The sequence below is a fragment of the Cariama cristata genome, unplaced genomic scaffold, assembly GCF_000690535.1.
Source record: "Cariama cristata isolate BGI_N322 unplaced genomic scaffold, ASM69053v1 scaffold36996, whole genome shotgun sequence".
Taxonomy (NCBI): domain Eukaryota; kingdom Metazoa; phylum Chordata; class Aves; order Cariamiformes; family Cariamidae; genus Cariama; species Cariama cristata.
The window spans coordinates 295-12273 of record NW_009623346.1 but is presented as its reverse complement, the minus strand read 5'-3'; the positions used below and the strand labels follow the sequence as shown (position 1 = coordinate 12273).

Here is an 11979-nt window from a genome sequence, read left to right as displayed (position 1 = left end):
TGCCAGGGCACAGAGAGCCTCCCCTGCCCAGCCCCGGCTCCATCCCTGGGGAGCCTCAGGTCCTGCAGCCACCTGTCCCCACGGCGCCGCAGGAAGGGGTTTCTCCAGACACTGCTCCAGCCCTGGGGCCACCAGGACATTGGGCTGCGATGCAGGAGCAGAGCAATGTAGGCAGGCAGCAGGACAGGCAGGGCACCTCCTTGCCACCTCCAAGGAGCAGCTGCCCTGCTGCCATCCCCCAATTTGAGCTGGGATGAGGGACCAGAGGCACTTGTTGAAGTAGGGGGGTCCCACCGGGCAGTGGAGGCTGTTCTACAAGCTGGCAGGGTAGCTCGGTGGTGGTTCCTGGTCCCAAAGGCTCCCTCAGGCTGGCTGTCTCGTGCTGTGTTATGTCGCGAAAGAGGTAGAGTCAGGTGGTGTGGGGTGCCCCAGAGCAGAGGCTCAGGTGGCCCTGGTGCTCTGGGCCACAGGCTGCAGAGGGATGAGATGCCTGAGCCCGCAGGGCAGGGCTGCATACCGGTGTGAAGCATCCTGCCCAAAACAGGGCTTGCTGTGAGGGCAGGACGGGGCTGTTGTCACTGGCTGGGACAGAATGCGGTGGCGAGCTGTTCGGGGAGGTTGGGACCAAGGCAGCGTGTGGGGGCACAGGGCTGTGCGGTTGGTTTCGGTGTGCTGGCAGAGGTGCAAAGCAGTGCCCACACCGGGGATTAGGCAGTGCGAGCCTGCCGGCCAGGTGCGCGGGTCTTGTGCTGCAGGGTCCGTTAGCAGCGCTGTGGGTTGCTGTCCTTGCTGTCCCCTCTCGCACCTGGGCGAGTGGCAGGAGTGTGGTGGCAGTGGCATTGGTGTTAGGCTGGCTGTAAATCTGCTGTGGTGTCAGGCTGCTTGTTTGACCGCAGTGAGGGACCACACGCCAGCGTGCGCGACCTGGCTGGACCCCCGTTATCCCAGTGGCAGGATGGGGGGGAGCGTGGTGAGGAGTGAGGTTTTGGCCTGAGGATGAGGTTGGGAGTACCCAGCCTGGGCAGAGCTGGAAGAAGGAAAAAGCAGGAGGAGGGCAGAGGTGCTGGCCCCAGCACCAGGTGCAGGGAGCAGCAGTGGCCAGGCTGGGTGCTTGGGCTGTGTTTGGGAGCTGGGGTGCGGCAGGGAGGGGAGCAGGCTGGCTAATGCTCTGGTAACCATGTACTGTGGTGCTGCTGTCCTCGCTGCTTGATGCCATCTCTGCTCTGGAAAGAGAATAAATTTGTGTTTATACTGAGACCTGGATTGGTGCTCTGGCCTCTTCTGTCCATGCACCTCGGCTGAGTCAGGGCAGCTCCCGTCATTGTGCCATCCTGGCACTGCTCCTGCAGGGCTGCTGGGACATGGACGTCCCTGTGCCCTGTGTTACCTTAGCTGTCCACACAATTCCAGGCAGAGCAGAAGCTATGAGAAGAGGCCCAGGCTTGCCAGACACAGGTGCGTCCCCCAGCCACCATCTTCCTTCGTCCTTTTCCAGCAAGATCTGCTCAGGGCCATGTGGCAGCCTGAAGGCTGGGACAGGGGCTCTGTGGGGACAGTCCCTCTTCCTCACCTGGGAACTTCTGCTGTAAGAAGCCCTTCAGCCCCAGGAAGCATGTAGGCAGCAGTGGGATGCCAGGCAGGCAGCCCTGTCCCTCTAGACTTTCTCCCTGGAGCCCCGTTAGGTCTCCAGTGTCCAGAGGTGTCCGGGTGCCTTTGCCCCAAGTGCTGCCCATTTTTCCCGTGTCTCCGTGGCACAGCGAAGGGCTCAGCTGAGGACTAGCCCAGGGCAAAGCTGGGGGCTCTCAGGCCCTCTCCACCACACAGGGTGCAGCCCAGCCTTGGCCGACGCTGAAGCCTGCCCAGGACTGATACTTGTAGGGCTGGACCTGCGCTCACGCCTGCCTGCAAGGGCTGACGGTGCTTGGCCAGGGCCTGACACGGTGCTACTGCAGGGAAGCAGGGGGACAGCTCTCACACAGGAGAGATTCAGGAGCTTAAAGAGGGGTGAAAAGCAGCCTCTTTAACTCTCCCTCTCTAGGGCAGGGCAAAATGCCCAATCCCCAGCCCTGCGCTGTGGGTTCCAGGGCAAGGCAGGAGGTGTGGGCTGTGATAAAGGAAGCCGGTCACGTCCAGGAACAAATCCAGCACATGGTGCCAGGGAAGCGCTTTTATTTCTCAGCCAGCAAAGCTCAGTGGGGCCCAGCTGAAAGTCGCTGGAGCAGATGAGTCAGGGCAGGGAGGCAGCACAGTGGGGCTGGTGGTCCCGGTGGCGGCAGGGTGAGGACAGCATTGTTCCTGTGTCACTGCAGGGCCAGTCTCTAGCCCTGGTGCTCCTCCTCAGGGTACAGCAGCCCTGCTGCCTCTGCTGTGCCTCCTCGGCAGTGGTCCGGCAGCCTTTTCCCCATCCAGAGGTAACCGGCCCTGCTCAGGGCTGGCCATACCCCAGGGTCATGGCCCCCAGCTCTCTGCTCTCACTTCACTGCCCTGGGGGTGCATCGCCCCCTTCCCTGGCTGCTATGGGGCAGGGCAGTACTTCTGCCCCTCCATCCAGCTCCTCCTCCGCCCCTGAGTGCCCAGCCTGGAGCACTGCCCTGGGGGTGAAGCTGTCTGAGGGGATGTTGCCTTCCTCAGCATTTCCTCGGCAGCTGCCTGCTTGCTGCTCCCTGCAGCCCTCGTCTCCCAGCACCTCTCCAGGTGTTTCATCCCGCAGCTCTGGGGGCCCCTTGGCTGGCTCCAGCCCCTTGCTGGGGGACCCTGGCTCTGGAGCTTCTCCTGGCTCAGCCCTGGCCATGGTCTCTGTGCCAGCTCCCTCTGCCCCACTGGACCCCTGCTCCAGCCCCTGCCTGATCCCTGCTGCCCCACATTGCCCTACACCCAGCTTTTCCATCTCTGCTGCTGGACTCTCTTCCCCTTCATCCTCCTCCAATTTCTCTTCCTCTACCTTTTCCTCCTCCTCCTCCTTTTTTTCCTCCTCCACTTTCTCCCCCTCTTCTTCCTCTTTCTCATCTTCCTCCTCTGCCCCTGTCTCTGCTCCCCAGCTCTCTGGCTGTGCCCCACAGGCACCCAGGTTTGCTTCTTCCCCTGGTCCTGTCCTGTCCCTTGCTTCCACCTCCACCCCTGCAAACTGCCCCTTGGCTGCTTCTCCTCCCGGCACTGCCCCTTCACACCCAGCCCTGGGGGTCCTTTGCTCTACCTGATGAGCCCCTGGTTGTTCTGCTGCTTTGGTCCCTGCACCCCGCTCCCCCTGCCCAGGCGTCTCCGGGACCTCAACCTCACCCTGGGGTGCCTCTTCCCGCAGCATCACCCCATTGCACACCTCCCTGCCCTCCTGCCCCTCGCTGGCCCCCGGCCCCCGGGGTGGCTGGAAGAGCCCCTGGTAGCGCTTCCGATCCTCTACGTGCTTCTTCCTCATCCTCTCCCCGAGTTGCTTCAGCTCCTTCTTTACGGCGGCTGCCATGGAGGGGTCAAGGTGAGCCACGCGCAGGAAGTCCTCCCGCGCCTCCCGCTCATTCCAGACAGCGGCGTGGGCCTTCGCCCGCTTGAAATAGGCCTTGGCGTTGTCTGCCGGGAGAGGAGAGCCCCTGGCAGGGGTCCTGCAGCTCAGGGCCACCAGCCACAGGAGCTGGAGACCCTGGGAACCCAGGGGACACGGAGCACAGGTACCATCGTAGGCAGAGGAACATGGGGTGGACACACTTGTAGGTGGGGGTACCCTCATGGGTGGGGGACCTGGGCTATGCACATACCACTGTGGGCACCAGGGGACATGGGATGCAGGGATCATCATGGGCAAGGGGAACCATAGTGGGCAGGGGGATCTGGATGATGTGGGAAAACCGTCATGAGCAAGGGGACCTAGAGGACACGGAGTGCAGGTGCTATCGTGGGCAGGGGAAACCAAGGACATGGGCACGGGCAGGGGGACTTGGGACACAGGTTCTACAGTGGACATAGGGATGCCGATGCTATAGGTACCATCACAGGCAGAGGGACACGAGATGAGCATGTAATGGATGGGGGATCCAGAGGACAGTGTCCCTGGGGGCTGTGGGCACAGCAAGCGGGGTTGGGATGCAGGGCATGGGTACCGTTGTGTTTCTGGACAAGCTCCGTCGTGTGCTCCAGCACCTCGTAGTACTCGCCCAGCTCCAGCTGGCACTGGCAGTAGTTGAGCACCAGTGGCGTGACCAGGTTCTCCAGCTTCAGCCAGCCATCCCCCCCCGGCTTCTCCTGCCCCGGGGAGCCACAGTGGGTGGTTCACAGCTGTGGCTATCCCCTCCTGGGCGCCCAGCACCCACATGGGAGCACTTTGCTGAGGAAACCCAGGCAGGGCTGACAGGATGTGGCCGAGTCCTGCTCACCTTGGCCTGGAGGTTCCTTAGGCAGATGACAGCCTCCTGGTACTTCGCCGCTGCCTGCCCAAACTCCTTGCGGAGGACGAGGCGGTTGCCCTCGCTGTGCAGCACAGGCACCGCCGCCAGCTTCTCCTCCTTGCTCATGGCCCAGGTGTCACGCTTGTATGCCGAGGGCTCCTCCACCTGCACAGGCACCAGGAGCTGAGCTGCCTGCCCTGGCTGTCCCCACACTGGCAGCCATCCCCACCATCCCCCTTACCCGGAACAACTCCATGATGAAGATGAGGGGCTGTGGTGTCCGCTGCAGCTCATCTAGGTCATCATAGCCTGTGCTGTGGTAGTCAAACATGTTGCCCATGCCACAGCGGTGCTTCTGCCCTTCCAGGGGGTCTTGGCCCTCTGCGATCCTCCGCATACCCCTGGAGACCAGGGCATACAGGCCTGTGTGCTGCAAGGGGAGCACCGCACTCAGCTGCACGGGGCCAGCCTGCACCCCCTTCCTCCGGGGCAACCCTCCTGATGCTGTGGCTAAGTGACACCTGTGCCCCTTCTGCTTGCACCAGGCAAGGCTGGAGCATCTCTGGGGTGCATGTGCCCCGGCTCTGCAGAAAGGAGGGGAGTGGGCACGTGTGGGCCCCTAACTCACAATGGTGTCACACCAGAACTCGGCCACCTCCCCAGTTCTCATGGAGCTGAGCAGTGTCTCCCAGATCTCGAGCTTGAACATCTTGCCCACAATGATCTCCATGGGGATGCCAGCTTCCCGGCTGTCGTCGATCACTGTCCGCTCAAAGTCATCCTTCAGCGTCTGGAAGTGGAAGGTGATCTGCCCCAGAGAAAACTCAGTGCTGAGCCGGGGCAAGCACTGCAGTGAGAGCTCTCCATTCCCTCGCCAGCCCCAAATCCCTCTGCCATGGGGCCAGGATGCAGGGCCTAGCCCGCTCCCAGTGAGGTGCTGGTTTGATTGGCAGCTCTCCATCCGCAGCAGGAGGTTGTGCCTCCTATCCACTTGTCTTAAGACAGCAGATGGAGTGTCTTAAAGCCCATCAGTGCTGTATCTTGCTGCTCTCTTTGGATCCCCCTTTACAACCCAGTACGGCGTGTGCTCCCACATCAGCCACCAGGACCTGGCAGAATCCACACTGATCTGCCCATACCCAAAGGCTGGGGAATCTAAGAAACCCCCAAGAGCTCCCTGTTGGCACCCCTCACTCCTGTTTGACACATATCAGGAAAGGCAGATTTCCAGCAAGCCATGGTGGCTGCTCAGCTCCAACAGCCCCAGGACTGAGGAAGGAGGTGGGTAACAGCACCAATACAAGATGAAGGCAGTGGGCAATGTGGCTGCCTGTGCCCAAAACAGCCCTTGCAAGGGATCTCCTGGAGATGGGACCTCCCCATACCACAGACCTGGAGCTCGGCTTGTGAGCAGGGAATCTAACCGTAATGGGCAGGGATGGTAGTCAGACCCACTCCTTTCTCCTAGGGCTTCAGGGTAACAACCAAGATGACTCACCTTGCTCCCATCCTGCAACTTCGGCAGCTCTCCTTGGCCTCCGTGCAGAATCTTCTTTTTGACTCCTTCCACATTCAGCAGGTAGGTTTCCTCCATGGCCACTCCTGCCAGTCCCCAGGAGCTCTGGGTGTGCTCTGGCCCTTCCCAAGCTCTGTCGTCCCCGGGGTATCTCCCTGTGTTTACTGTCCGGACACACCCATCATCCCCCAAGGCTGCTGCTGGCCTTTCACTTTCCGTGCTGGGGGCAGAGCTTGGAAGCCTTCTCCTCTTCCCCTGCCCTTCGGGTTGTGAGCGGGGCGTCCCACCGTGGCACACCCTCACTGAAGCCCACTGTGCCCTCCGTTGCGTTCTGGAACCGCCTTTCTAATCCTTTTCCTATCCTGCCAGGTTAATCTGGGATTTGCCTGCCTAGTCTGTGAGGGATTAAAGAAACTCCCTGATCAGGAGGGCCTCATCCCTCCCACAGAGTGACAGCTTGCGGGGGTCCCCTTTGTACGCAGTCTCCCTTTGACCTAGCCACACAAAGAGCATTTTAGCAAAAGAGCCCGGCAATGCTGATGCAAGCACCAGCCAGGGGCTGCGTGTGGTCCAGGCACAAGCTGGCAAAAGGCAGTGCTGGTCTGTGCTCTGGCCATCACAGAGGAACAGACCAGGGCTGGAAACGGTACTTTATTGAGTCTGGTTTGCAGACACAAGCATTTCTCAAACATAAGAACAAGCTTCTATCAGACAACAGCTCATCCAGTCCAGGACGCAGTAAGATGCAGAAAGCTGCACCACACTGTTCCAGGGAGAACTAAACGCCCCTGGGAGAATGGTGCTGCATATCTACAGTAAATCCAGTGTTTTGGCTGCTCTCACAGGCATAGTCCAATTCTTTAGCTCCACCAGCCAAACCCAGCACAATGTGTGTGAGAGCAGCTCTGGGCACAGAGCCTCTAGCACTGCCCAGCAGCATATCTGGCAGCAGAGGTGTGTGACTAGAGCAACGACTTCAGCATGGCAGATGAACAACACTTCCAGCTCTGCTCACAGGTACAAAGACCCAGGCCCACTCCTCACTTCTCCATGAGGGACTCCAGCTGCTCCTGCAGGGATGTCATCTGGGAAGAAGGAGTGAGGCATTACAGTAAGGCATGGCTGGGACTCCTGGCAGCTTCAGCCCAAGCACTTCTGCCTTTCTGCAGATCTTCCACCTAGGCCAGTACACCGCAGGAAGCCGTGCCTGGGCACCTCTGGGGCAGAACTCAGCACTGGCCACAAGGTGGGAGTGGGAACCTCCTGCCTTGGTACCTGGCTGAAACTCAGCAGAGCTGCCCAGGCAGGAAATCTGCCAAGACCATACAGCTACTGCCTTTCTTGTACATGGGTACCAGCGGGTTTCTGCGTCATGTTTTTCCCCAGGCAGCAATCCTAGCAGCCTTGGACTGCTAAGTGGACATGTTTTGCTTCACTGCTTCTCCAGAAGGAAGGCTGCAATCAACGCCCTTTCCTATACCTCCTTGTGCCTTAGGAAGCTCCATGCAACTACAGATGAGGTACAACCACACCTGACCTGTAACACCAGAGTTCAAAGCAGCTGGTGTGGCAGAAGATTCAGAAAACTTTGTCACGGGCCAAGCCTAGAACTGTGTCACACCCCAGTCCTTCCCACTCCACTGTGTGAGTTTCCTCACCTGCTGCTTCTCTCGCTCTTCTTGCTGCTTGAACTCATCCAGCACAGCCTGGAGACGGGTCTGCAGAGACAAAAAAGCCAGACCACAGTTACCAACGTGTTCTCAACTGAACAGGTGCTGGCACGACATGTCAAATGGTGCAGCAAGCCCCAAGCTGCCCTGACAACCAGATCCCTTATCTCCTGCAGTGTCATGGATTGCTTTGCCTTCATGGGGAAATGCTGGAGTATGTGTGGTGACACCACAAATATTTTTAGCCCAGCAGGCAAAGGCCCCTGGCTTTTCCAGGGCAACAGCTGAATCAGTCCGCTGGATCTACTGGCAAGCCAATGCTAAGCAGAAGACTTTAAGAGACCCCAGGAGATCCCTCACCTTAAGGGCTAGGTTCTCCACTTTCATGATGAGATCTTCCTGGCGCTTCCTCCTGTCCTGTGTCTCCTGGAGTTTACTTTTCAGGTTGTCAATCTGTTTCTGGATCCCCATGACTGGAAGAGAGATTGAGCTCAGGCCCAGAGCAGCAGCAGAGCTTGGCAGCACAGCCTGCCTAGCTCCCCAGTGATCCTGCTGTGCTCAGACGCTCACTCACCGATCTGGTTGGACCCCTCGTTCTCGTGTTGCTGCCCATCAGACTCATTCAGCTTGTCCTGCAGCTGCCTCTCCAAGTCCTCCTCAGTGTCCATGATGTTCAGGTCTTCGTCATCATGATGATCCCTCTCATCTTCATCTTCGCTGCTGCTGCTGATGTCATTAAATATCTCCCGCAGTTCATCATGTTCTAGGGGGATGCAAAAGGGAAGAGGAAAAACACAGCTGATGACCTCCCAGCACCCTTTGCTTGCCAGGGACCACATCAGTACAGGCTGCCTGTCTCAACGCCCTCTCTCCTTCTCTCTGGTTAGGTCTCACCCCAGAGAGAATGGGCCCAACTGACTACTTAGTGGCTAGAAAGAAAACAGCAGCCTTTCCCACTGCACCTGAGGAACCATGGCCTTGCTTATGTCCTGACATCCCTGGGGAGGAAATGTCCAGGCTGGTGAGCGAACCATGGTTGTCTACTTCTTTAGTTTCATCTTCAGCAATGACTTCCCAGCCTGACAGCAGGAACAGATGAGTCAAGGGAAAAAGAGAAACATGAAAGATGCAGTATGATAGAAGAACGCTAAAAACTGCAGGAGATCACTGCCCCTCCAACAAGTCTGCCCTTGCAGCTATGGATATCCAGGACAAACCATCCCAGCCCCCTTTTTTGATGACTTCTCCTCTGCCATTACTGAAGTTCCTGCCGAGTACAATAGTACAGTCTGCAAGGAAGGTCACCATGAAGAAACAACAAGCTCTGAACAAGGCAAAGATGAAGCTCCAGAACTTCAGTGCCTCTTGCGTGCTTATCTCCCAGTGTCTCACACCCACCCAAAGCTGAATTTCTCTCTCCTTTCCACAAACCGCAGGTCACACATAGTGTCCCGTCCCCAGCTTGAGCTTTTTTTTCTCCTAAAAGGATACGGACACTGACAGCTTCAGCATCTGTGCTCAGGAGACGCTTCACCTCTTTTTCCACATCAGGAGACTCAATATACTGGGTCAGAGAGGGGAAAGAGAACAGAAATACTGTTAAATGCCTTGTGCACAGTGCCGCTGCTGGTCAACTCCAACCCTCCACCTCTGGACAGAGCCCTGTTTCAAGCATCTCTTCTCTTAGGCCTTCTGCTCAGCCTTCGCTCATCCTCACTCTAGAAGTAATTTACACACCTCCAGAGAGCAATCCACCTTTTTTGTACAGAGCTCCTTGGTGGGTTGCATGCTTTCACTTTTCTACTTACACTACTTATGAGCTAAGACTTCCTGTGTGTATGCGGGAAGTCTTTGAGGTGCTGTTTCCCAATGGATGATCAACTCAACTCCTTCCCATCTCACTCAAAAGGTTACATTTTTCACTTTTAAATTAGCCAGGAATCTTATCTCTTATCTTGACATTAAGTATCTCCTGTGGGCTATAAGAATGTCTCAAGTAATTTGTTTCCCAAATGTCACGCAAAATAGCACTCCATCCTGTTCTCAGGAACTGCAAAGCAGAGAAGAACAAGTCTTCCCAGCCTCACAGTGCTGCATCTCCCCAGCACCTTGCCTGGCTTGTGCACACGTACAGAGACAGTCTCTGAGCTCCATCTGTTGTCACTCCCCCAGCTGAAATGACAGTTATTCTATTTGTAGTGTTGCTTGTTGGGGAAGTGAACAGGCCATGCATAGAGAGAATATTTCAGCTGGGAAAGAAGGAATGAGCGAAGCCTCATTTCCATGCGAGCCTTCCTTTCTTCTCTATGAGCAGGAAGAGACGCGCTGTGGCAAGGCAGCCACAGGAATAGAGTCCTGCAGTTCTCCGCACAGTGGATTTTCCCCTCAGGAGCACCTTGGAAAACATGGAGGACACACCCAAAGAAGTGTTTAAATTTACTACCCTCCCTTCACCCTCATCTCGGACAAGAAAACATGTGAAGCAGTATTAAGAAATTACATGTTTTCTGGACTAATAGACAGTTACAGCTCTAATGTCTCTGCCTTTCTATTCCTTGGATATTGCTTCTGCATCTGTGTGAGAAGCAACTCACCTTCTTCTTCGCTGTCTTCCGGAATCGTCTCTTCCGGACATTTTTCAGGGGAAGAGTGACTGTGACAGAAGAAACAGATTGCATATGTCAGGCAGACGGCCTGACAGGAGAGCTGCATGCCAAAAGGGAGAAGATCCCTTCAGGAACAGAGACAGTACTGAAAACGGAGCAGCAGCACAGCCAGGACACGGCAGTGGCGAGTGCCTTGCACAGCTGTGGGGACACTGGGGCAGTGGGATGGAGGGATTTGGCACAGCCTCTACTCACTGCCATGGTTCCAGATGAATTTCTTCTCTCTGTCCTTGTCCTTCTTCTTGTTTGCCTTGGGGTCAGTGCTCACAGTTTGCTCTTCCAAAGGCGGGTAGAGATCACCATCCACAGTGCAAACAAGCATCTGGAATCCCCGCATAAACACAAAGGGTGCTTATCATAACACAAGGACAAAAGGATGTGAGAGCTTTTCTGGAAAATGAACAGTGACTGCCCACTACATGTTGTGAGCCAAAGGGATTCACGGGCATGGCGTACAAGAAACACAATGTTTCACACTCAGCTTAGTTCATATCTAAACACAGCAGCAGTTAAGCTGTTACAAAGACAATCACATTTCATGCTTTAGAAATGGGATTTCTAAACAGCAAGAGGAGTGGGGAATTTTAAACTGCTCATTCTGTGGGAATACAGAAATTGACCATGTTTTACTGGGTGTCCAGCTGCCAAAGTATACAAGGGTTTTCCTGGAGAGGGGAGCAAGGAATTAAGCTGTTGGGGCAGGCAAGAAAGACAGCCCATACCTGGCAAATATCTGCTGTCTTATAGAAGGTTTTCTTGTCAATGGTTTTTAAGCTCTCAATGATGCAGGGCAGATCCACCAGCTTGGCCGCCAGCGGCACCCGGTCTACGCGGACAATCCCATGGCGTCCATCCGCTGCGGAAAGCCATAGGACAGGTTAGTGCTGTCGCTAAACAGCTAAACTGAGCAATACATTCCTGGGCAGCAGACATTTCACAGGAAAACACATGCAAGTTGCACAGCTTCACTCGTGGACAGTCAGAGGAGTTTTAAGATGCCCTGATCCTGTTCACTCACCATGTAGCTCAATGGTGAGCCTGTCCTTCAGGTTGACATTCCCGGACTGTACTGCTCGCCGCACCGTGGAGGCATATTCCTGGGAAGGTTGGACAGACTTACATCAGAACTATGTGTTTTTCCTCTGAGAATCACTGAAAGCTTCTGTCCAACCTCCATAGCTTTAAACAGCCCTGCCATCCAAATGCAGAAAAACAACTGCAACAGCCACAATGAAAATTGTGCCCTTCTCCCAATACCACGAGTTAACCCTGTGGCTCTGCTATTCCCAATGCCCTTCACACCCCCCAACACGATACAACTGTGACAGTGGTGTGAGGCCCCCAACAGAGATACCCTGGCAGACGGCCACAGCTCTGGGGGAAGCTACAGCTCCACTCACCAAGCTCTCATGGCCTCAGCAGGACGGAGTCAGCTTTAAACATCTAACAAATAGCATCAAGTGCACTAACAGCCATAGCAACTGAAGACCCAGCACTTGCTAAAGCTCTACCGTTACAGAAATTTCGTCCCTAAACCTCTAAATTCCAACCCTCCTGCTCTGTGTTGCAGGAGCACCTCTCAAGAGGAGGCCATGGAAAATCTGTTCAAATGAGCACGAACAGGCTACCCAAAGCCAAAAGCAACCAGCCCGCTCCCACATCCCTTGCCAGGTGGGCAGGGATTTCCCACTGACTTCACCCACCTCGCTAACCCCTCTCCCAGGCCCGGTGCTCGCCAAGCAAACCGGGCTGAG

At 56.2% G+C, this 11979-nt stretch overlaps 2 protein-coding genes across 2 annotated transcripts in view; both read right to left on the bottom strand.

The window, feature by feature from the left end:
• LOC104163637 (aryl-hydrocarbon-interacting protein-like 1) overlaps window positions 1-5967 on the bottom strand; it is a 6633-nt gene extending 666 nt beyond the window's left edge. The window contains exons 1-6 of the mRNA XM_009702697.1: window positions 5872-5967; window positions 5002-5181; window positions 4615-4803; window positions 4362-4538; window positions 4089-4230; window positions 3277-3561 (exon numbers count right to left, since the gene is read on the bottom strand). Coding sequence (XP_009700999.1) covers window positions 3277-3561; window positions 4089-4230; window positions 4362-4538; window positions 4615-4803; window positions 5002-5181; window positions 5872-5967 — 1069 coding nt within the window. The remainder of the gene's footprint in view (window positions 1-3276; window positions 3562-4088; window positions 4231-4361; window positions 4539-4614; window positions 4804-5001; window positions 5182-5871) is intronic.
• Window positions 5968-6929: 962 nt separating this feature from the next.
• The window catches only part of TAF7L (TAF7-like RNA polymerase II, TATA box binding protein (TBP)-associated factor, 50kDa), a 5171-nt gene continuing 121 nt past the window's right edge, over window positions 6930-11979 (bottom strand). The window contains exons 2-11 of the mRNA XM_009702693.1: window positions 11244-11323; window positions 10948-11081; window positions 10421-10547; window positions 10154-10212; window positions 9051-9123; window positions 8522-8638; window positions 8134-8322; window positions 7920-8032; window positions 7548-7607; window positions 6930-6974 (exon numbers count right to left, since the gene is read on the bottom strand). Coding sequence (XP_009700995.1) covers window positions 6930-6974; window positions 7548-7607; window positions 7920-8032; window positions 8134-8322; window positions 8522-8638; window positions 9051-9123; window positions 10154-10212; window positions 10421-10547; window positions 10948-11081; window positions 11244-11323 — 997 coding nt within the window. The remainder of the gene's footprint in view (window positions 6975-7547; window positions 7608-7919; window positions 8033-8133; window positions 8323-8521; window positions 8639-9050; window positions 9124-10153; window positions 10213-10420; window positions 10548-10947; window positions 11082-11243; window positions 11324-11979) is intronic.